The 24,297-nt window shown below is 37.9% G+C and overlaps 1 protein-coding gene across 1 annotated transcript in view; it reads left to right on the top strand.

The window, feature by feature from the left end:
* The window catches only part of lyrm4b (LYR motif containing 4), a 68,672-nt gene that overhangs the window by 8,870 nt on the left and 35,505 nt on the right, over positions 1-24,297 (top strand). Inside the window, exon 2 of the mRNA XM_084102917.1 lies at positions 3,857-3,977. Coding sequence (XP_083959043.1) covers positions 3,857-3,977 — 121 coding nt within the window. The remainder of the gene's footprint in view (positions 1-3,856; positions 3,978-24,297) is intronic.

Consider the following 24,297-nt stretch of genomic DNA (forward strand, 5'->3'; position numbering starts at 1 on the left):
CTTGTAGTTTTAGTGAAAATGCCAAATATAAGACCCAGCAAGCAGAAAACCTTTAACGCACAACTCAAGGTCGTTTGCATGTAGAAATCTTAAAGCTAAAGTTGCAAACTGTTTTCTGGAGAATCAGACAGAGAAATGTCCATGTGAAGCTAAATTGAAGTGAAGCTTGACTAACATTACAAGTGGACTAGAGGTCGACCGATTGATCGGTTTTGCCACGATAACCGATTGTTGGAACAACAAATCCGCAAATATCCATACCGATAGTTTTTCCAGGTTGTGTCCGTTGCTGGAGTGGCTGAGAAGAGTCTGCTGTATGAGAGCGGCCTCTAGAGGCCAAATGAAAACTAACACTGACGCCTCTTGGAGTTTGTTTTGACACGTAAGGCGAGACACTTCAAATACGGATTTAAAACGGTGATACGGTATGTATACAGTACACTACCATACTTGTTTTCATATCATTATAAATTCATTTTGGTACATCTTTTCTTTGCACATGTTGACATTGCTACAAAATGATATTGCATTGCTTCTTGCGCCTTTCGCTTCATCACTTTCAAAGTGAAATGTCTAGTGAGTTGTGCTAAAAGTGCGTTCAAAAAAGCCAAACATACGGAGCACGTTATGTGATGAAAAAATCTAAATGTATTAGTTTACAAATCATGCAGTATGGTACAAGAATTTTGAAGTCTTAACATAGTATTGTGCGATAAATTACAAATGAAGGGATACACTAAGTCTTTATTAATCAATTTTCTTCTCCTGTAATCATTATTTGCGTGAAAAGGAATGTTTTCATCAACCAAAAGTGCTGTTTCTGGCTACTTTAACGTGTGTTTCATAAGGCGTAGCTTATTTATTTCCATACGTAAGCCAGAACGGACTGAATATTGAGTAATAATGTGTTAGTGTATAGATGACTTCAATGATCTGTTATTCATACATATTGTACCTGTGTTGTGTGTGTGTGGTTTTGACCTCAGATTTGTCACAGTTAATACACACGAGCCTGTTGAAAAAGCACATGATGTGTGCTTCAAAGCCGGCTGCTCGTTTCTGACTGCTTTGAAGTGTCTGTCACTGTGATATTTCTAAAGATGACTCGCACTTTATTTATTCTTTTTTCAAGAAACAATTTTGCATCTGTCATCTGTTGTTTTTTTAGTGTATGATCTAAGATTTTTCAGCTTCCGCATGAGTGTGCTTCTCACCGTTCTGTCTGTCTCTTTCTCTGTGGGTTTCTCCCATTATTTTCAGATTTTCTTTCACCTCTCTGCCTTTCTCCCTTGTTTTTTCATCCCATGAAACGGTGGGAGGCTCGGATTTGGCTGTCAGACCGTGTTGGTGGAGGTGGTTCCTCGGGTGCGGGGCGAAACTTTGATCTCGGCGTGGCACTGGGCCTTCGTTTGCCCCACACTGCTCGTGTTTCCAGATGAAAAGGCTGGAGATGTGTTTCCTCCTCGGGTTTTCTCTCCCCAGAAGTGTAGATGTGCGAATCTACCTTACAGCTTAACTGGCTGTCTAATGACTCCAGCATTATTAGCATGTGGCACACACAGCACTGTCATCCGAAAGAAATGTGAACTGAGTTTGTCTTCACCCAATGCGCTGTCAGCGATGCTCCTCGCCCCCCCGCCACCGTGTGACGGGCTCATTGCATCCTTGTCAGTCAGATCTCATTTCTTAAAGGGTTAGTTCACCCAAAAATGAAAATTCTGTCATTAATTACTCTCCCTCATGTCGCTCCAAACCCGTTAGACTTTCGTTCATCTTCGAAACACAAATGAAGACATGAATGAAATTTGAGATATTTGAATTGAAGTAAAATTGAGGGACTCCACTACCACTTTGACGCTTCAAAAAGGTCATAAAGAGATCATAAAACTAATCCATATGAATTGAGCGTTTTAGTCCAAATTTTCTGAAAAGACTCGATCGCTTTATATGGTGAACAGATTCAATTTAGGCTTTTATTAACATGTAAACGAACATAAACATAAGCTCAACCAAACCTGCTTGGCACACGAGAATGAACCTCATTGGTTCTTGCTGAAGCTCAAACGTGATGCGTAACACGAGAATGAACCTCATTGGTTCTTGCTGAAGCTCAAACGTGATGCGTAATATGAGAATGAACCTCATTGGTTCTTGCTGAAGCTCAAACGTGATGCGTAACACAAGAATGAACCTCATTGGTTCTCGCTGAAGCTCAAACGTGATGCGTAACACGAGAATGAACCTCATTGGTTCTCGCTGAAGCTCAAACGTGATGCGTAACACGAGAATGAACCTCATTGGTTCTCGCTGAAGCTCAAACGTGATGCGTAACACGAGAATGAACCTCATTGGTTCTCGCTGAAGCTCAAACGTGATGCGTAACACGAGAATGAACCTCATTGGTTCTCGCTGAAGCTCAAACGTGATGCGTAACACGAGAATGAACCTCATTGGTTCTCGCTGAAGCTCAAACGTGATGCGTAACACGAGAATGAACCTCATTGGTTCTCGCTGAAGCTCAAACGTGATGCGTAACACGAGAATGAACCTCATTGGTTCTCGCTGAAGCTCAAACGTGATGCGTAACACGAGAATGAACCTCATTGGTTCTCGCTGAAGCTCAAACGTGATGCGTAACACGAGAATGAACCTCATTGGTTCTTGCTGAAGCTCAAACGTGATGCGTAACACGAGAATGAACCTCATTGGTTCTTGCTGAAGCTCAAACGTGATGCGTAACACAAGAATGAACCTCATTGGTTCTCATGCTTGAGCTTCTGTTTATGTGTGAGTTGATGAATGTTTGTATGTGAATAAAAGGCTAAATTCAATCTGTTCATCATATAAAGCGATCGAGTCTCTTCAGAAAATTTGGACTAGACCAGTCAATTCATATGGATTAGTATTAACTTTTGAAGCATCAAAGTGGTAGTTGTGTAGCTTTCAATGCAGGGAACGAAAGATTTTAGATTTCATCAAAAAGATCTAAATTTGTGCTCTAAAGATGAATGAAAGTCTTACAGGTTTAGAACAACATGAGAGTGAATAATTAATGACAAAAATATATATATATTTTTGGGTGAACTAACACTTTAATGTAGTTCTTCCACGTAACCCTTCTTGTGAGTTCTTCCATCGGCAGGAACCGGTTTATCATGATGGATAAAAGAGACTTGAATTCTGTGTAAATAATGGGATTATATTTGCTCTCAATGGCTTAGTTTGTAAACCTTGCAGTGGTCTTGTGATCTTTCAGTTTTGGAATAAAATCAATGTTTATGTCAATGTCCAGACAGCTAGCGGTGTTTAAAACTGCTTTCTTTCATGTATTTCTGCAAAGCAAAGTTTCACGTTTGAAATCCAGTCATTTCTTTAAGCTTTCCCACGTAGATTTTGCAACAGGTTCAAGTTGGTCACAGAAGTGTGTGGTCTTGATCAGCAGAAGCTGCTTGGTTGGAAAGTGACGTCTGTGTGCCTGTGGCGACATTTCTACAAAATTAAATTTAGTTTTAGTTTATATTATTATCGTGTTTCATTGCTTTGAAAGGATGTTGTTGAATGCATCACAGCAGAGTAATCACATGCCTTGTCAGTGGTGCTAAAACGTTAATGCTGTATCATGTTTGAAATAACGTAGCACCCAACCGGTAGCGTTATCAAAAACAAACGTGAGGCCATGTCATTTTAGCTTCGTTTTACAAGTCTTTGAGCTCTTTTATCGTGACTCGTTTTTCATGGGACTCGTACCCAAGTTTATTTGCCTTGAAATTGTGCAGAAATTTGTGCAAAACTCTGTGATGAATTGCACATGAGCTAGCAAATGTTAAAAGCCGCGTCATCTATTTTGTTTCTGTAGGACATACGCTCTACGGAGGGTACGAGATGCATTCAGGGAGAACCGGACAGTGGGAGATCCGAAACTTGTGGAGGAGCTTCTGAACAAGGCCCGGGACAGTCTGGACATCATTCAAAGACAGGTACCGCTCCAAAAAATCCATCATTCAAAGACAGGTACCGGTCCGAAAAATATATTTTGTAATCTGTGGATTCTGCAGAGCTTGTTGGGAAATAAGAACAACATTTTGTACACGCTTCTCTCTTTTTATCTTGCTGTGCCTATTTTTGTTGTTCAGCCTCCAATACATACAGTATATACATTTAAAATAAAATTGTTTTACATAAAATATAAATATTTAAATATGAAGGTGGCTGAGAGTGAGATTGCTTCTATTTTCTATTCTATTTAATACAATTTTTGTACTACAAATTATATTGTCAGAACAATCTGAATAAGATATTCTCATGAGTTCATATGATCAATGAATTTACTTAGTTTTATTAGTGATTTAGAAATAGTGGTGAAATCTGAAATATTTTTATGTTGTTATAATGTTTCTTTCTTTTTTCTAAATCCTGTCATTTAATTTCCAGGCAATTATACAATCATAAATTATGAAATATATACAAGTTTTTTTGTATTGTGTATATGAAGACTCTTGCACTGTAACAATATGTTTAGGAAACAAATATATATGAATATATTTTCAAGTGTAATTTATTCCTGTGATCAAAGCTGAATTTTTAGCATCATTACTCCAGTCTTCAGTGTCACATGATCCTTCAGAAATCATTCTAACATGCTGATTTGATGCTCAAGAAACATGATTATTATCAATGTTGAAAACAGTTGTGCTGCTTCATATTTTTGTGGAAAGTAATACTTTTGTTTCAGGATTCTTTGATAAATAGAAAATTAAAAAAGCATTTATTTGAAATCGATTTTTTTTTTTTGTAACAATATAAATCCGTTTATTGTCACTTTTGATTAATTTAATGCATCCTCCTTGCTGAATAATATAATAATAAAAAATAAAATAAAAATCTTAGTGAGCCCAAACTTTAGAACGATATTGTGTTATTGTATGTAGATTTTTTTTTTTTTTTTTTTTTTTTTTTTTTTTAAGATCGAGATTACAAGACCTTTCCAGGCTGAAAAATTAATCAGTGGAAGTGTGGATGGACTCCAGTTAAAACACTGCCCATTCATTTAATTCTGATTTAGAAAGACTCTTGAACATGAACATGTTCCTAGTAATTCAATCTAACAAATTCAGCCACACTTTTCATTGCAGTTGTCCTTCTAGTTCATAGTGAGGTGTGCAGAAAGGCCTATGGATTATCATGGTGTTTAATTTAAAGTCGGTCCTCTTGTGTTAAAAGAACAGCCTCCTTCATCAAACTTCATTTTCGCTCTGCTGGTGTTCCTAATGAAGGAGCTGTGGAAGGATCTTGTGTCTCTGTTCCCGTATAATTCCCTGTATCCTCCTGAGAGCTGGAGGAGGCCGTCTCCAGATGCATATATGTATACGTGTATATGACCACCAGCTCGGCCTCCACCTCTCGCACACACACCACTAATGACCGATCGTGCCTCGCTGTCACGCACTTTGTCCACTCCAATTCCCATTGAAGTAGAAGTTTTGTTGGACTTTGGCTATTTTAAAAGGTTCTTTGTATTTTTCTCATTATTTTTGGCTTAATCCCTCAAAAATATTCAGCGGTTGAAAATCGCTAAAAATAACTTTTACCATGCATACAAATGATTAAGAATACATAAATGCTTGACGTCTCCAAGAGAGAGGCAGAGAAATATCATGTAGCCTTTCATATCATACAAGGTTTAAAACGTTTAAATAGACTTATCATGTAGCTAGTAGAAAAAGTGGATGATTCAGTATCTCAGGCCCTGTTTACACCTGGGGCCCTATTTTAACGATCTGAAACGCAAGTATCAAACGCGAAACGCAAGTAACTTTGTGGGCGGGTCTCGGCCCCAACAATCTAAAATGTGTTGGTCTGAAGTCGCTTCATTACTCATAGGTGTGGTTTGGGCGTAACGTGAAATAAACCAATCAGAGCGTCATCTCACATTCCCTTTAAGAGCAGACGCGCTTGTTCCATGGCGGATTGCTATTATAACGGCGGATTTGCCAGACGCGCACCAGGAGCGGTTCACAGTCGAGGACGTTCTCGTCAGGGACGTTGGGGATGGAGAAACACACCCAAATTAACTTCGGTTAAACAGGCGTATGATAATTTGGGTAAATGTGTAAGCTAGATGTATGCTTTTATAATAAACTGACTGTCTATCTATCTATCTATCTATCTATCTATCTATCTATCTATCTATCTATCTATCTATCGTAATAATGTATGATTTGCAAAAATGATAACTGCTGCGTCTGTGTGTAGATGAGAGAATCAAAGTGTATGCTTGTGACACTTAAAGCACACGCTACATTGATTAAGGCCAAGCATGCGCCCTTAAAATAGCATATGAATAACATGCGCAACGCGCCACTGACTTTAAACTGTTTTTTTTCGGTCAGTGGCGGAATTGTTTTCTAAACCTGTAAAATAGCATGAGGGAATGTTTGCGCCGGAACACGGCTCCTCTTTTTGCTGAACCGCCCCCGGGAGCGCAAGTGTATTTCTTAGTTAACCGACGTGCGTCTGTGGAGGGAAAAGTCTGCTGTGTGTCGGGTGCAAAATAGGAATGATACATGCGTCGGTGTACAAAGTCAATTGCGCTGGGTTTAAGATAGGGCCCCTGGTGTTAAAGTGCGTTTTGGTCGATCGGATCATAAGTAGACGAGGGAGACACATTCCCGTTTACACCTGGTGTTTTAATCCGTCTCTTTTGTCCACTTTCAATCACTTCTGTCCTGATTTCTTCGAGGGGAGGGTCTATGGACCGGTAAATGTATGTGTTTTTTCAGATCTTTCCATCTAATGGATAAAATAAGTTCTCACAATTTACATTGAACACGACCGTAGACAGAAAAACACACAGAGAGCTTCAGCTTTAGTTTCTGCTCTGACAGACGTAAGATCAGCCACACACAGTGAGTGTGTGTTAGAAATCAGGAAGAGAGAACATTGTGCTTGGTACGTTTTTCATCTTCAAACCAAACTTGGGTCTTTAGCCGACAAAGTTTAAATCCCGTCTGGCTAGAGCTCTTCCTATAATATTTACTCATTAGGTCGGTAGACGGAGAGTAGACAGTGTTTTGATGCTGTTTGAACACATTCGACCTCATGAGCGTTTACACTACGAAATCAATCCGTATAAATGCGTTTTTGACAACCTCTGGAAGTGGTCGAAATTAGACAAGCTCAAAACGTTTTAGACCGCATTTACACCTGTATTTAGTGTCGTCTAATACCAGGTGTAAACAGGGCCTTAGTTGATATTACTCTTGCCAAGCTCTGATTTCTGAGAGACACACAGAGACGGCAACGCTGCTATTTGATTTGAGTTTACACTAATTCACTTCACATACTCGTTATTGCATAGTGATTTTAGAGGTTTAATATCGTGCTATCCACTGGCTCACCTGTTATACAGCAAACACAAGGAATGACTGTGTCTGCCCAATGTTCGTGATTCATTTTGAAGTCATTATCCATGCCTTTCCGAATAAGGTATTCGGCTTCGGGCACATCCCTACTCAAAAAACATATATTTTTCTCTTGAAATAAGAAAACGTACAGATCTATGTTAAGAACTTCACAAAAAAAAGGGTTGAAGGAAGAATAGGAGGCACTGGGATAATTTGTTCCTTGTCTCACACCAAAGACGGTGAGCTGTTCTTTGAAAGTGAATCAAAGTACAGCCTTAGAGATCAGTCCATCATGCTGTCTGCATTAAGAGCTTGTGTCACCCTGACACTCTCAGCATGGGAATCAATGCAGTTAAACTTCCTGGGGAGTTAAAACAAGATCTTCAATGAAAGTTATAGAGTCAGGCGCAGAAGAGCTGGCTTCACTCTATTTTGAAATGCAGGCTTAATTTCAAGCTTTTCTGAATCTCAAAAATCTGAAGAAAATCTCTGTGCAAGTTATTTAAAGTTAAACTGTCATTGAAATAATACTGCATTGGGTTTTTGACCGGCGTTTACAAGGTAACTTAAATACAAGAGTTTTAAAGATGTAAAATCAGTACGAACTGTTTATGATTCTGCAGTATTTATTGTGCAGATAAAATAAGTGAATTTATGACTATAGACTGATATTACATTTTAATTACCAATGCCATTTCAGTTTTTTTTTTTTTATATATATATATATTTGAGTGTCTAATAACCATTATCCACTTCATTTATTGTTTTACAACTATAAAGAAATAATAATTGGTTAAATTATTATTATTATTGTTATAAACAATGACAGTTGTAACAATAATAATAATTGTTATTATTGTTATTATTTAATATAATATTCAGGCAGATTTGTTCTTGAGCTTCCCGAAGGGTTAACACAAGATCTTCAATGAAAAATGAAAACCAGACTATAATAAACTGTTAAACTGCACATTTTAAAAGTTACTCCAAAAGTTGAGTAAATATTCAAAATATAGATTAAATAATATACTTTACCTGATTTTGATATGTTAATAATTGGAAATGGTCATTTGGTTTCTGATCAATCACAACAGACTGGGTCATCTGACCAATCAGAGCAGAGTAGTCCAATCACAACAGACTGGGTCATCTGACCAATCAGAGCAGAGCAGACCAATCACAACAGACTGGGTCATCTGACCAATCAGAGCAGAGCAGACCAATCACAACAGACTGGGTCATCTGACCAATCAGAGCAGAGTAGACCAATCACAACAGACTGGGTCATCTGACCAATCAGAGCAGAGCAGACCAATCACAACAGACTGGGTCATCTGACCAATCAGAGCAGAGCAGACCAATCACAACAGACTGGGTCATCTGACCAATCAGAGCAGAGCAGACCAATCACAACAGACTGGGTCATCTGACCAATCAGAGCAGAGCAGACCAATCACAACAGACTGGGTCATCTGACCAATCAGAGCAGAGCAGACCAATCACAACAGACTGGGTCATCTGACCAATCAGAGCAGAGTAGTCCAATCACAACAGACTGGATCATCTGACCAATCAGAGCAGGCTCTCAGAAAGGCGGAGTTTAGAAAGATTGAATCCTTTATTGAACCGTTTCAGACACTGAGAGAAAAAAGCTGATGCTGCAATGTAGATTATGAGAAAATGAAAGTGTTATGTGACCTTTGATGCATGTAAACCTATTGTAGGAAACCTTAAAAACAAAATTAGGAACCTTTAAAATAAAATAACAGGGGCACTTTAAATCATAAAACCGCTAAATAAGGGCATTTGCACTAGTGGTCCCAGACTGAATGTACAACGAGACTGTCAGGCGTTCACAGATGCGTTCGCGCTCCTGTGTAGAGTGTGTTTCTGCTGTAAGTGATGTGTTTCTGCTGTAAGTGATGTGTCTGTGGTGTTCTGCATGTTTGTGGAGGTGTCTTCTGCATATCTCCCCCAGTGACACTATAAGCAGTGCCACAGTGATCCAGCGCTCTGTTGACTCAGACACATCACAGCATACGGGCTCCAGACCCACGGCTCTCTCTGTTACACGCACACATAATGTCCCGGTGTGTGTCGTGACACCAGCAGCATGCGTCCCACCCTCTACACACACCCACACCACAGACTGGCGCAGGCTTATGTCTCCAGCTCTTCTGTAAGTGTGTGTTTGAGGAGAGGTGGATCTCCTCCAATCAGTGAGTCACTCTTCCAGTCTTGCCCCGCTCAGATGCTCTTTTGTGACTGTTTTCTGTGCGTTCTCAATCCTTGTTCTTTTTTTAGATGGCATACTTGCATTTTATATGGTTTTTCCTACAGTATATGATTAAATGAACAAAACATGTTTCCATTAGATTTGTATGCTAATATATATTTATTAGAGGAAATTGGAAGACATTTTATAGTAAAGACATGCTGTGCTGTTTGAATGCCCCCTATCTGTAGACAGCAGGGATGAACTGGAAGGATTTTTTTATTCTACAATAGTTCAGATTTCTTTTTGCCCTGCCAATGTTTTCACTGGCCCCAGCACAAAAAATATGAAAGAGTTTAAATGTTATAATATTTACTATTATAGTTTTTAAAGTGTACTTTATTTTACTATTTTTGCATGGTTTTTTATTATTATTATTTACACTACCATCAACAGTTTGGGGTCTTTAAGATTTTTTTTTATTTATTTTTTTTGCATTAAATGGATCAAAAGTGACAAAGACCTTTATAATGTTTTTTATAGAGATTTCTGTTCTTTTGAACTTTGTATTCATTTCTGTTCTTTTGAACATTTTGAGTCATGATGCTGAAAATTCAGCTTTGATCACAGAAATAAATTAAATTGTATAATATATTAAAACAGAAAACAGTTATTTTAAATTGTAATAATATTTCATAATATCACTGTTTTTACTTTATTTTTGATCAAATAAATGCAACCTTGGTGAGTAGAAGAGATTTATTTCAAAATGTGCAATAATTTATTAATTATGAATTTAAAGCTTTCTTGGAGCTTGCTACTGTACAATTCTGCTATAAAGGGTAAAGTGTTACTGATAATTTTAAGTAGCTAATTTTATGTAACCACGTTTAAGTTTGCATTGCATTATGCATAATGCATATACACAATCAAAAATGTAATGTTTAAAAAATTGTATCCCGCTCCATTCGTGTAAGCAGGAACATTTGTTTAAAAATGGTTTGAAAATGTTACTAGTGTTTCTACAAATCTATTTTAAAGTTCAGAGTTCGAATGCATTTGACATCACTGTCTTTTATGGAGCTTAAAATATGACAATATGATTTGAATTTGAATTGTGTAAATTTGAATTATTTACAAGTGAAATCTAACAAAACTGAATTTTAGGTGGTAGTTTAAATAGTTCTGAATTTGATTTTTTTTAACGAATATTGAACATTTGAAATTTAACAAATTGAAATGTTTTTATGGCTGAATTTTATAGACCTGTATTTTCAAACAGCTAGTTTTTTTTTGTTCTGAATTCGTATACTGCAAATATTCAGTTTAAAAAAATACAGATTCAAGTTTTCAAGATGAAGAAATTCGGAACTTCAAATTCAGTTTTCTAAAATTCAAGTTCAAAAATTCAAGTTCAAAAATTCAGATCTTACAGAAAGTAGGTCACAGGTCATCCACAGGGAAGAGTAAAGGATCTCAGATAAGTCGAACAGAGCATTTTGGCTGCACTGTTTTCTGCCGCAAACGCGGTGGTGGTTCAAGATAATCCATGTATCTTTCGTTCAGTCGTTTTTTTATTTAATATTAAGAGTAGAAAAATGAGAAAACAGCTTGAGTATTAGATTTCTAATATAATAATAGTCCACTGCTGCAGTTGCACGGAGCTTACAAAACGCCTGTATTGCAACTATGGGCTACATTTAATTTTCTCATCAAACAACTAGACTAACGAATGGCTCGGTACAACAGAAGAGCCTAGAAAGGGCTTTTTCTCTGTGTAGACCAGCAGTTGGTCTGAATTTGCTATAACCTATAGCCTATTTTCTGGACTGTATAGGCTAAGTCACGTTTTATCATGAAACGCTGTGATTTATTCCAAAGTGACTCAGGCATTTAACGTTAAATAATCTAAATGTTGACTTTCAAAAGTAGGCGCGCCAAGAAGGCCATTCTCTGTATTTTGGTTCATTTTTGGTGAGCGCCAGAAAGATCTAAATAGACCGAGACACACTAAAGCAGCGCATTATGTTGTTTTATTTATTTCTGGCGTTACTTCATATCGCAGACTGCTCATTATCAAAATGAAACACAGTCAACCAAACATATAAAAAGTTATTCTGCCTAATTTAATTGGTCTGCTGTACAATATAAAGGGCAAGCTGTGCCGCACAGTCCTACTTGTTATTCCAAACATTTACCTTGCTGTGAAGACGCTGATTTAGCCTATACGTGTATTTTGGGACTCGACTGAAGTATGACGCCTTTTTATTTGTATTATAATATAATATATTAAAATACATAATCTTCTGAGTTTTATGATGTAGGCCTTGTGTGTTTTATTAAAATGTATTATCATTTACATCTGAAAATGCGCTTTGTGCATTCTCTGACATTATATTTATTTATTTAATATTGAGTATCAATTGATGTTAAACAAAACGGTGTGTTATTTTCTCTGGCAACTAAACTTCCCCCCCCCCAAAAAAAAAAACTTCCAAAGCAAAGCCATTGTGCGTTCTCTCCGCGCTCCGCAGCTTTTCCACACAGATTTTGAGAACTGGCCAGCTAAAAAAAATAGGCCAAAGAAGTAGACTAACGGCTAGTGTCCGGGAGATGCAAGGTACGTTCATATTTATAAATAAACATAACTGATTTTGTCTACACCTAAATACATTTCCTAATAATAACAGTGATTAAGCCCAAATGTGTGTGGGGGTAATGAACACAATATGTTTGTTTGTTTGTTTTTTTTTGCCCGAATGGTCTCCACTCTATGCATTTTGTAATAATACGGCAAAAAAATTTAACTGATCGTATTTGCCAGAAAATAAGTCGCATGCACATGAGTGCAAGTCACACCGGATCATGTTGAGAGAGAAACGCGTCATAAAAAAAAAAAAAAAAACATTTTAATATTAGCCTATTCAGCAATAGTGTAAAAGACCTGTAAATAAAATACAACATTTACATGATAAACACTATTAACATGTAGGCTATGTGTTGCCTATTTTACTTTCCCTTACTGTATGACAAATGAATGCAGAAAACAACAAGAATGAAAAATAAGTAGCCATGTATAATAAAATAATATAGGCTACATAGACTATAAAAATAGCCTATACTGTGCCCTTTATTACAAACAACATTTAGCCTATTTTAAACGCCAAGCCTAAACAAATTTATTTAAATCGAAACGGTCGCGCATCTCTCATTCAGTCAAAAGTTTTCATATTTGCAACGTAACATGTGCTAACTATTAATATAAAGAAGGCTTCATACTTCAGTCGAGTCCCAAAATACACGTATAGGCTAAATCAGCGTCTTCACAGCAAGGGATGTTTGGAATAACAAGTAGGACTGTGTGCGGCACAGCTTGCCCTTTATATTGTACGCAGACCAATTAAATTAGGCAGAATAACTTTTTATATGTTTGGTTGACTGTGTTTCATTTTGATAATGAACAGTCTGCGATATGAAGCAACGCCAGAACTGATACTATGTTGTGTGAGAGCGCGATGCACAAGCGCCATCTCTTGGATTTGTTCCACTGCTGGGAAATAACTTAATACTCTGTTATTTATAGTCATACAGATAATATGACATCATTCGAAACAGTAAAATGTATATTTTTATTTGTGTATTCAAAATGACTACAAAATATCATGCCATTGAAAAATAAATAAAACAACATGATGCGCTGCTTTAGTGTGTCTCGGTCTATTTAGATCTTTCTGGCGCACACCAAAAATGAACCAAAATACAGAGAATGGCCTTCTTGGCGCGCCTACTTTTGAAAGTCAACATTTAGATTATTTAACGTTAAATGCCTGAGTCACTTTGGAATAAATCACAGCGTTTCATGATAAAACGTGACTTAGCCTATACAGTCCAGAAAATTAAATTCAGACCAACTGCTGGTCTACACAGAGAAAAAGCCCTTTCTAGGCTCTTCTGTTGTACCGAGCCATTCGTTAGTCTAGTTGTTTGATGAGAAAATTAAATGTAGCCCATAGTTGCAATACACGCGTTTTGTAAGCTCCGTGCAACTGCTGCAGCGGACTATTATTATATTAGAAATCTAATACTCAAGCTGTTTTCTCATTTTTCTACTCTTAATATTAAATAAAAAAAACGACTGAACGAAAGATACATGGATTATCTTGAACCACCACCGCGTTTGCGGCAGAAAACAGTGCAGCCAAAATGCTCTGTTCGACTTATCTGAGATCCTTTACTCTTCCCTGTGGATGACCTGTGACCTACTTTCTGTAAGATCTGAATTTTTGAACTTGAATTTTTGAACTTGAATTTTAGAAAACTGAATTTGAAGTTCCGAATTTCTTCATCTTGAAAACTTGAATCTGTATTTTTTTAAACTGAATATTTGCAGTATACGAATTCAGAACAAAAAAAAACTAGCTGTTTGAAAATACAGGTCTATAAAATTCAGCCATAAAAACATTTCAATTTGTTAAATTTCAAATGTTCAATATTCGTTAAAAAAAATCAAATTCAGAACTATTTAAACTACCACCTAAAATTCAGTTTTGTTAGATTTCACTTGTAAATAATTCAAATTTACACAATTCAAATTCAAATCATATTGTCATATTTTAAGCTCCATAGTCTTTTTAAAAATCCATTTTCCACCTGTTCATTTGCTCAATCTAATTGATTGTTTGCAGTTTATGAGCAACACTGTCTTCAACAGACAAAAACAACCAGTTACCAGTAGAACTAAATTTATTCTTCATTGTATTCCTGGGACAAAGATTGATTTATACATTTATTCCATCTCAGATTAGCTATCATGGCTGCTTTGGTGTTTTCCAGAGCTAAACGCTGGATTCTCCTGTGGTGGTGTATTGTTGGCTATAACTCAGGCTGTTGAATGTAAAGCAGAGTTGGGTGTGTATGAGACGCCTGACTAGATTAATTCAGGGATTTCCCGTCTTAACCTCCATCCCCCCTCAGGTGAATGTGGAATAACGGCTATATATTTACCAGCACCAAAATGAGTCTGACTTTATAGTGGTGTGTGTAAATTTTTCACCATGGAGAGGACAGCAAGAGTTCCCATAAACAGCAAGAGTGATGTGTGTGCGTGTGTGTGCGTGTGTGTGTGTGTGTGTGTGTGTGTGTGTGTGTGTGTGTGGTCTCTCTTTTGTCATCTGCTCTACCTTAGGTTTAGTGTTTTAAAATGGAACATAACATGGAAAACGGAACCGAGATTGTAGACAGTTTGAACTACACAATGTGAAATTCGCATGCAGAAACGTTAGCCAATCAGAGCCCACTCTGTGCCGCTCACATACTCTGTAGCCAATCAGAGCTGAGGTTATTTACATAGAGAAACTGTAAAGTTCTAAACAGCCATTTAATAAGTATGTTCTACTATATAGTATGAGTGTGTGCAGTATAAATGTAATCTGGACGTACTACATTCCCCATGTTGTCATTATCATGTGACTAACCAGCGTCAGTTGCGTTGCTTCACTGCCATTTACAAATACTCTCCCGTGGCCTCATGGGATAGTAAAGTGTCTATAGTGTCCATCGTATGCACACTTCAGAAGTAGTAGGTCATCCTGGTGCTTTTTGCCTACTGTTTTAGGATTATTGTGATTTCAGACATACTCTTTTCACTTTGTTTTTCGCTTATAGGCATTGGGGAATTATGTGATTTCGAATTGCAGTTGTGGTGCTCATGTGGGAAGTGCAAGTTTGAATCTGGCTTGCAACATTTCCTGATTGAAACACAACCCCCTCACTATTCTCTCCTCTCTCTACCACATATTGTCATTATTTTATAGTATACATATGTGTATACTAGGTCCCTTTTAAAATTATATAAAAATAAATAATTGAAATATGATAATGCAGTCCATATTAGTATGCAAGACACGCTTGTCTATACAGTGTAAAATAATCAACACAATAGTGTCATGATTTCATTTTCTATCAGTGCACCACAGCTGTGAGAAATCTTTCCTGAAGAGACACAAAAAATGTGACTGCTAAATTCTCTTGAGAGCCAGTGTCAACACAGTCAAGCTGTTGCTTTCTGCTCATTAATGCTTTTGACATGACATAATTTATGTTGGTCTCCATTTTGAACATGATGATGAGCAGACCTGAATGATTAGAGATTAGTTCCAGACTGGATTGCGAATGGAAAGTAAACCAGATGAGTGAACTAAGATACATGAATTAATGGCCTAGCATGTCGTTGTTGATTTCCTGGTTTCAATCAGAATGTGGTTTAATTCAAAAATGTTGTTGGAGATTTGGACTAGTGGTCCAGCTCAAAGTATCCTTCAGTTTTTTTTGTGTACTCTTAACCCCGATTTATAATTCTGTGTCGACCTCAAGCAGTAGCTACGTCGTAGGCTGTGTGTAGCACGCCTACCCTTCGGCGTACCCTGACGTGCACCTCTCCAAAAATGTAACAACGCGTCAGTTCTACGCGGAATGCAAGCGATGTGATTGGTCTGCTAGAACCTGTGCCTCGGGTTTCACATGCTCCCTCTGCATGTGTAATTGCACGTCAACGCGGACAACGACGCAGAAGTATTAATGAAGCCCGACGCGTATCCTACAGCATAGAGGCTCCGGCGTAGGTCCGACGCAGAAGTATAAATCAGCCTTCAGTGTGAACACCCAGTGCAAAACTCTCAGGCTTTCAAAATATATCACATTTAATAGATGTGTAACCCCTCCGGTTCTACTCGCCCTTCTCCGAGCAGGATTTGAACTTCTGTTTACGACATGGGAGACGGGTACACTAAAAGGACGCTAGCGTCAGTCACCAGTGTGCCTCTTGAGGCCAGGGCAGTGAGGTTTACCCGCACAGCTCTTACTAGCTGGCCTTCGTTACACTCACCCACCTAAGCCTCACTCCCATCCGGGTCACGGCACCAATTTAACCCTTCCGTTACTCACCCACTCGGAGGGATTAGAACCGATGTTTCTGGCGTGGAAGGCGGTCACGCTAACAAGGACTCTAAAGACTGTGGCCTCTAGTGCGCCTCTTGATGCCAGGGGAGTGAGGTTTACACACACAGCTCTTACTAGCTGGCCTTCGTTACACTCACCCACCTATGCCTCACTCCCATCCGGGTCACGGCACCAATGTAACCCTTCCAATGTAACCCTTTTGCAGTGCAAAATATGAAAAGACAGTGCAGAAAAGCAGAGTGCATGTGGCTGAAGACAAAACTTGTAGTCCATTATAACATCTACAAAGACAGCATCCATGCTTTCAATATGGAACTAGGCAAAGCTAGACAGACTTTCTTCTCGAATATTATAAACACCAACTTAAACAACACACGCACTCTTTTTGCTACTGTAGAGAGACTGACAAACCCTCCAAGCCATATTCCCAATGAACTGCTCTCAGACAGCAAATGCAGTGAGTTTGCTTCCTTCTTCTCTGAGAAAATCAATAATATCAGAAAGGTGATCAGCACATCCTTGAGTTGCGCTGGGGTCAGACAGATCAGACCACAGCCTGAGAAAGTGGTTACTATGTCTGATTTCGAAGAAATTGATGGCAACATTTTGGAAGAAACCGTACAGCACCTTAAAACATCAACCTGCGCCCTTGACGCACTTCCCACATCTTTTTTCAAAGTGTTAAACTGTTTAGAAGCAGATCTCCTAGAAGTGGTAAACTCCTCACTTCTCTCTGGGAGTTTTCCAAACTCCCTTAAAACTGCAGTTGTCAAGCCCCTCCTGAAAAAGAGCAATCTCGATAAGACCATATTTAGCAACTATAGACCAATGTCAAATCTTCCTTTCATAGGCAAGATCATTGAAAAAGTTGTCTTCAATCAGCTGAACAAATTCTTAAGCTCGAATGGATACTTAATGGATATCGAATCCTCGAATGGATAATTTTCAATCTGGTTTCCAACCGCATCACTGCACAGAGACAGTGCTCATAAAGATAATAAACGATATTCGCTTAAATACTGATTCAGGCAGTGCTGGTACTTGTTACAGACTGACTGTGACCCAGGACTTTTATTTTGAAGGGATTGAGCACAGGTATGTGCACACAACAAACTGTTTCCACCATTACACATACACACAACTAAATGCCGGCAAAATATACCATCCTTTTGTAGTTGTATGTTTGTAGCCCTGATTTTTGTGTTGTAACATCCCATCAGTTGTTCTGCAAGTTGTTAGTTTATGTGATTAAATGTGTAATAGTCAGCTGCACATACCTTCTGGTGCACCCCTCACTTGCCAAACCAGTACATAAGGAAAGTAGCCATATTTAAACTAGCATGTGCTCATGGAAGATTACTCCATCTGGTTCTGACCTCATGGGGGAGGGAGGGAACCTAGTATGTAAGTTTTCTTCTTATGTTTTGTCTTTATTGTTTTGAGCCCTTTAAATGGTACTAGAAATAAATTATGTATGATTTAGGGTAGAAATGTCATGACAGTTTGTTTGTTAATGTCTTGTCACCTCTTTGTAATTTATAGGTTTCTCCCTAAAATTGTATTTTCCAAAAATAGGAGGAGTTAAGGCCTATAAAAGAGGTAGCCATTTTAGGGGAGAAGGTTGGTGTGGAGAGGTTGAATCTTGTTTGTATTTGTGGGCCTGTACATTGGCATAGCCAACTTACATTTGTGTATTGTCAACAATTTTGATTTATTTTCTTTTGGTATTATAATTTTTGATAATCTTTTTTTGTATTACTTCAATATTGATATTTTTGCACCTTTTGGAATTAAAACCACTCTAGACTGTGCTATTCCTTTAAAGCACTTTGAATTGCCATAGTGTATGAAATGTGCTATATAAATAAACTTGCCTTGCCTTTCCTTCTGGTTACTTACCCGCTCCGAGCAGGATTCGAACCGGCGTGGGAGGCAGGTGCGCTAACAAGGATGCTAAAGTACACAGTCGCTAGTGTGCTTCTTGAGGCCAGGGGAGTGAGGTTTACCCACACAGCTCTTACTAACTGTCCTCCATTACACTCACCCCCCTAAACCTCACTCCCATCCGAGTCACGGCACCAGCGCAACCCTTCCGGTTACTCACCCGCTCCGAGGGGGATTAGAACCGACGTTTTCGGTGTGGGAGGCGGGTGTCTAGCATCAGTCGCCAGTGCGCCTCTTGAGGCCAGGGTTTCCATTACAGGTGCGCGAACACAGGCGCTCGACACACTAGAAAGTTTCATCTTTGTCCAGTTCTTGTGCTGTTTCCCTCACGCGATATGGCTTAGTGCGATTATCAAATCATGAAGGCTGCAATTTAATTGAAAATATGCACTGCGTGTTTCAGAGTGAAGCGCGGCACTGTTTTCTGATACGTGAGAAGCTCATTATCCGCCCGTGTTTGCAACATCTCAGAGCGGCTCAGTTTATAGTAAATGCTACTTCACACAAATCTCTGCATCTGCTCTGAGTTTGAGTCACTTTAACTTACATTTGCAATGTGACATGCGTCAACATCTTCCCATACTTGTAATGAGAAATGCTTATCAACAGAAGAGAAGCTGCAAGGGCTCCATGCAGTTTTCTATCAAAATAGGTTTGATGGTTTAATGTTTGAAAATGAAGAAATTAAGCCATAAATAGTAGTATTGTGATTTTACAGTTGGAATGTAAAATAAATTATTATTATGATTTTACTTAAATACTTAGCCCTATTGATATTTATTCACAACATTTTGGCCAATTTTTGCAGCTCTTCAAACAGGCACAGCAAACCTGGAATTGCTTCTTTTTTTCTGTATTCATCTGCACTTCTTTTGTATATATTGTGACTGTTAATATTTCAGTTTATTTTAATTCAGTTTATTTTTCCATCAGGTCAGTTCTTACACACTGACTTTAAGTTCCGACGGAAGTATTCTGTGTGAATGACTTGTTTTCTATGGGAATAACTTCCATGTTTTCACCCCCAGAGGGAGATACGTCCATGTTTAGGTGTTTCGCAACAATTGCAATGCCGTTTTTTCTTTCTCTGATGACTTTGATTTGCAACAAACATGTTTTCCTCTCTACGGGATTGTGCGTTTTTGTTCTGCCACCATCTGAACCTCCCTCCCAATGCACACATTTACATTCACATTTACAATACAAACACACACCTTCAAAGCCACTTCATCTTTGATCCAGATCACATTTGTATCTCAGATGTGAACAGTCCATTTAGTGAGCTATCACACTTGTGTTTGTGTGTGCGTGTGTGTGTGTGTGTGTGGGTGAGTGCCAAAGCAAGCCTGTCACAGCACATCTGATGCCTCGGTGAGGATATTGACTGTCTGCGGCCATGACTTCCATCCACTTGTGTTTGAAATACAGTATTGATGTGATTTACCTCTTCAGTGCTCTCGTCCAGATTATCCCCTGCTGAACAATCAATTTCCACTAACTACTACTGAAGGTACTCAGTGTCAAAACCTCTCTGCTCTTCTCTTGCTACAGAGATGAAATCTGACTGCTAATGTGACTTATGGTCCACAAGATCTTTATACTTGCTGAACAGCCAGCGATAAATGTGTGGCCAGAGGACCAGTGTATTTTGTTGTGTTGAAAATAGGATTGGGTGATGCAGTATAGCTGAAAAATCTTTTTTTTTAACCTTTTGACTGAATTCTATATTTATAGAGACAATATATGAATATAAATGTGGAGATGGAGATTGAGATGGATGGATGGATGGATGGACAGACTGATAGATGATAGATGGATAGATAGAAAGATAGATGGATGGATAGATAGACAGACAGACAGACAGACAGACAGACGGATACTAATTATAAATTGCTGTATTTGATAATGAAATGCCTTTTAATTAATCAAATTAATCTCTTATTTTAATGGTATCTGATAAAAGCCCCAATATCAATATGAAATTAATAATTCTTTACAGACAAGAAGACATTTTCATTTTTTTCGCACAATTTTTCTGCTTTTCTTTCACCTGTTTATTATGGCATTTGAACGCAGACACACATTCTCCACATTTCCTCTGTTTTACCACAATATAAACTTACGTCCTCATGGCATCTTTTCAAATCACATCTTGTCTCCTGCCTCCCAAGAAAAAGAAGAGATATTTACCCGTTGGGTTGACGCCATATCCCGAAAATAGCTTCTTAATCCAGCAACAAATGCTGTGTTCATCGCAGATCACAACAGTAATATTTACATCTGTAATATGTTTGCTTGGCTCTCAGTTATGCAGTTAAACTGCATTAGTGTGATGGATATGAAGCTGTATGATGGAGAAATTCTGAAGTTTATGCTGCCACTCCTTTACATGGATGGAGACTGGAGTATTCTAGCTTCGCATCGGATATATGAGTAAACAATGACTGAATTTTAATTGTATGGTTCCCTATTCCTTTATATTCCCTCTACTTTCCTGTTTCAGGCTGGTGAACAACACAAAGCATGAATGCCATTTCTCATCGTCCGCCTAGTCAATCAGTAGTGGCTAAACTCCCCCGCAATCGATTCTGTTATTCTGATTTCTCTTCGGTTTTCAACAGGCGCCTCAGATTGAGTTTGCTGAGCACTTCCTCTAGTGTTTCGTTATAATGCAGTCAAACACCTGTGGCAGTATTGCTTGTAAAATGGCCAATAAAAGCAGAATGTTTCATAAAAAAATAAAACACAGTTGTGCATAGAGCTGAGCAAGCAGAAGGAATGAATACATTCCCCTCGAGGCAACTGCAACCTCTTAATACAATGCATTTCTCTCTACACATCCCTGTGTTTATCTAACCTCTGCTTCAGTGCCCGAAAGGAAAAATGAAAAGACTGTGGCAGGGGAACGAATGCAGTGTTTGTATTTCTAAGCCTCTTTTGTGAGTTTTTTTCCACCCCTCAATTCGTTTGGATTATGGCAGAGATATTGGAGTCCCATGTGCCTTTGCTCAGGTGCCGGTGTAGACCTGACCGCATGTAGTGTGTGGCTTATTAATTATAAAATCATATATGGGTCATTTTTCATTTACTTTTCTATACCTACAAAGGGATAGTTATGTCATTTACTCACTCTCATGTTGTTCCAGAAGATAAAGATGCATATTTACACTACTGTTCAAAAGCTCAGCTGTCGGGCGGACAATACATCTCTTTATTTTGTCTTTTTTTTTTTTTTCATAAATCATTACTATTATTTTTTTGCAAATATTTAACAAACGAAAAGTATTAAAACGACCCTCTCGGTCAAATCTCGAACAGTAGCTCCTCACCTCGATCATGAATGAAGTGCCACACACAGTTTGGACGTCTCTGCTTGTTTGCCATGCACGGGTAAATGAAGAACTGGTTCTTTAAAGGAGTATAGCGTTTTCTATATAAAAGCTAATGTCTTATGTATTTGAGGAGTTGAGAAGAGTGTCTTAGCATTTGTCGTTAAGTCATAGCATGCATATATATATATTGAAAATGTCTCTGCTTTCCCTTATTCATTTCCTCATTTTCATCTCCTTTCTTTCATACAGTTCCTTCCTCGTTTCTTCATCTAACTCAGTCTCTCTTTACCAGTGAAACCCGAGTGTGCAGTAAAAAATGCTTGACGTAAAACTTTTAATGAATTTCCAAGGGCTTTCAGTCTGATTCCTGTTTGTTCCCTTTCCCAGAAATCTGCCTTCCAGCAGAGAGTAGCTCCAGTCCTGATCTAACAAACCGGCCTGTAATTTTCAAGTGAACCCCCAAGACCTTCAGCATTGTGTTTGATTAGAGCCAGAGCTAAACTCTGCTGGATATTAGATTTAGAGAAGCTATATTGAGCTACCCGGCCTTAATTTGATACAATCTAAAAATAGAGGTGTACACCAGAAAAATAGAGAAATAAAAAACAATAGCACCTTCCCAATGCTTTTGCACAACACTTATAAAAGGTTGATTTAGTAGTTTAACTTTAAAGGAACCTATTTTGCCCTTTTTAAAAGCCTTGATGTAGTAATTGGGCTCTACTAGAACAGGTTTTTTATGCTTGAATGTTCAAAAACATTTTCTCCATTGTTGCAGCTCCTCTCTTCCCAGTCTGTCAGTAACGCTCCGTTTAATTCCCGTCTCTATGAAGCCCCTCCTTCTGAAAAGCACACTGTGCTCTGATTGGTCGGCTGGATCACACACTGATTGGTCAAGCGCTTCGAGTGTGTTTGGGAAATGTCCCGCCCCTTACCATAACCTCAAGTTTCAACACACTACTAACTGACTCAACCAGGCCGCGCCCCTTTATTCTGCATATTAATTATTTAAATGAGGAATATTGTGACGTGTTCGTTCCCGGAAGAAACTCAAGACTACAATTTAGGCGTTTCAGGAGTTCAGAAACACTGACACTGATATAGAGAAGAACTCCCGCTGGAGGGACTTTTTAACTTTGCAGAGCTTTTTCATCCTCAAACAGCATCACACACTAAATAAAGTTTTGAAAAAGCATAATAGGTCTTCTTTAACTATACTTTCAATAACAAATAACTTTCATAACTCAAAGACCAATGCAGAGGAACTTTGGGGCAGTTTGAGGACGGCAAGCAAACCCTGAAATCCTTTGGGCTTGATGGTGGCGCACCGACAGATGGGACTGATCCTGACTCTGGGCTTTAGCAGCGACTGCACAGCCGCCCTCTGTTTCATATTCATCGCAGTTTTCCCTGTTCTAATGCGTTTTTCCCCTGCCTGGCCGTGCCACCCCTGGGCTCTCCCGCTCAGCACTTTTCACACCGTCACCAGCATATTGATTTTGTCTATCTATTCATATCCCGCCCTGAACAAACAGTCAGCTATTCAGAGGAGGCCGTCTCACATTTCTATTGTTTGTTGATTATAATCATAAACGGGGGAAAGAAACCGCAAAAAGATCTACACTGTAAATATATTTTCCCTCAGTATTATAAAAATGAATTGATATAAAAATGGATGAAATGCATTAGTTTAGATTTTCTGATATGTAGCCTATGTATGAATGTATGTGTGTGTGTGTGTGTGTGTGTGTGTGTGTGTGTGTATGTGCAGTGTTTAATACATTGCTAAATATAATTTTCTGAATCAGAATTTTTCAACAAAAAAAATCGAAACATCCTTAAAGCAAAATTGTGTAAGTTATGTTAAGGCTTGTTTTTCAGATAATCTGTCTTGAATTAACTTTTTTCTCCTGTTTAATTTTAATTTTGTTTTGTTTTCATCTTATCAGCACTGAAAAAACTTGGTGTAGAAAAAAAAATCACTCAGAAATTGCTAGTAAATTTCACAAATTACTAAGAAATTTTAATTGCATGACATTTTGAAGTGGAATGACTGAAAACTTTTTTTTTTAAAGTGATAGTTATTAAAGTTAACTAAAACCATATAAAATAAAGCTGAACTGAAAATAAAATAAAATAAAATGAAATGTCAAAAACTTAAACTTACTTTATTTTAGCTAGTTGCCAAGACAACGTTTCTCATTTTAATGTAAGTTAATTTGATGTACTAAAATAACAAAAAATATTATATAGACATGTTAAAAAAAAAACTATTAAAAATGAAAAAATAAATAAAATTACTAAGACATTAAAATGAAAATATTAAAATCAAAAACTGATTCAAAATAATAAAAAAAATCTTTAAAAGTATCTCAATGATACTAAAATAACACTGTTTCTTATTTATCAGAATGTATAACAAGGAAAAAACACTTGCCAGTGAAAT

The sequence above is a fragment of the Abramis brama genome, assembly GCF_963993115.1.
Source record: "Abramis brama genome assembly, chromosome: 24".
Taxonomy (NCBI): Eukaryota; Metazoa; Chordata; class Actinopteri; order Cypriniformes; family Leuciscidae; genus Abramis; species Abramis brama.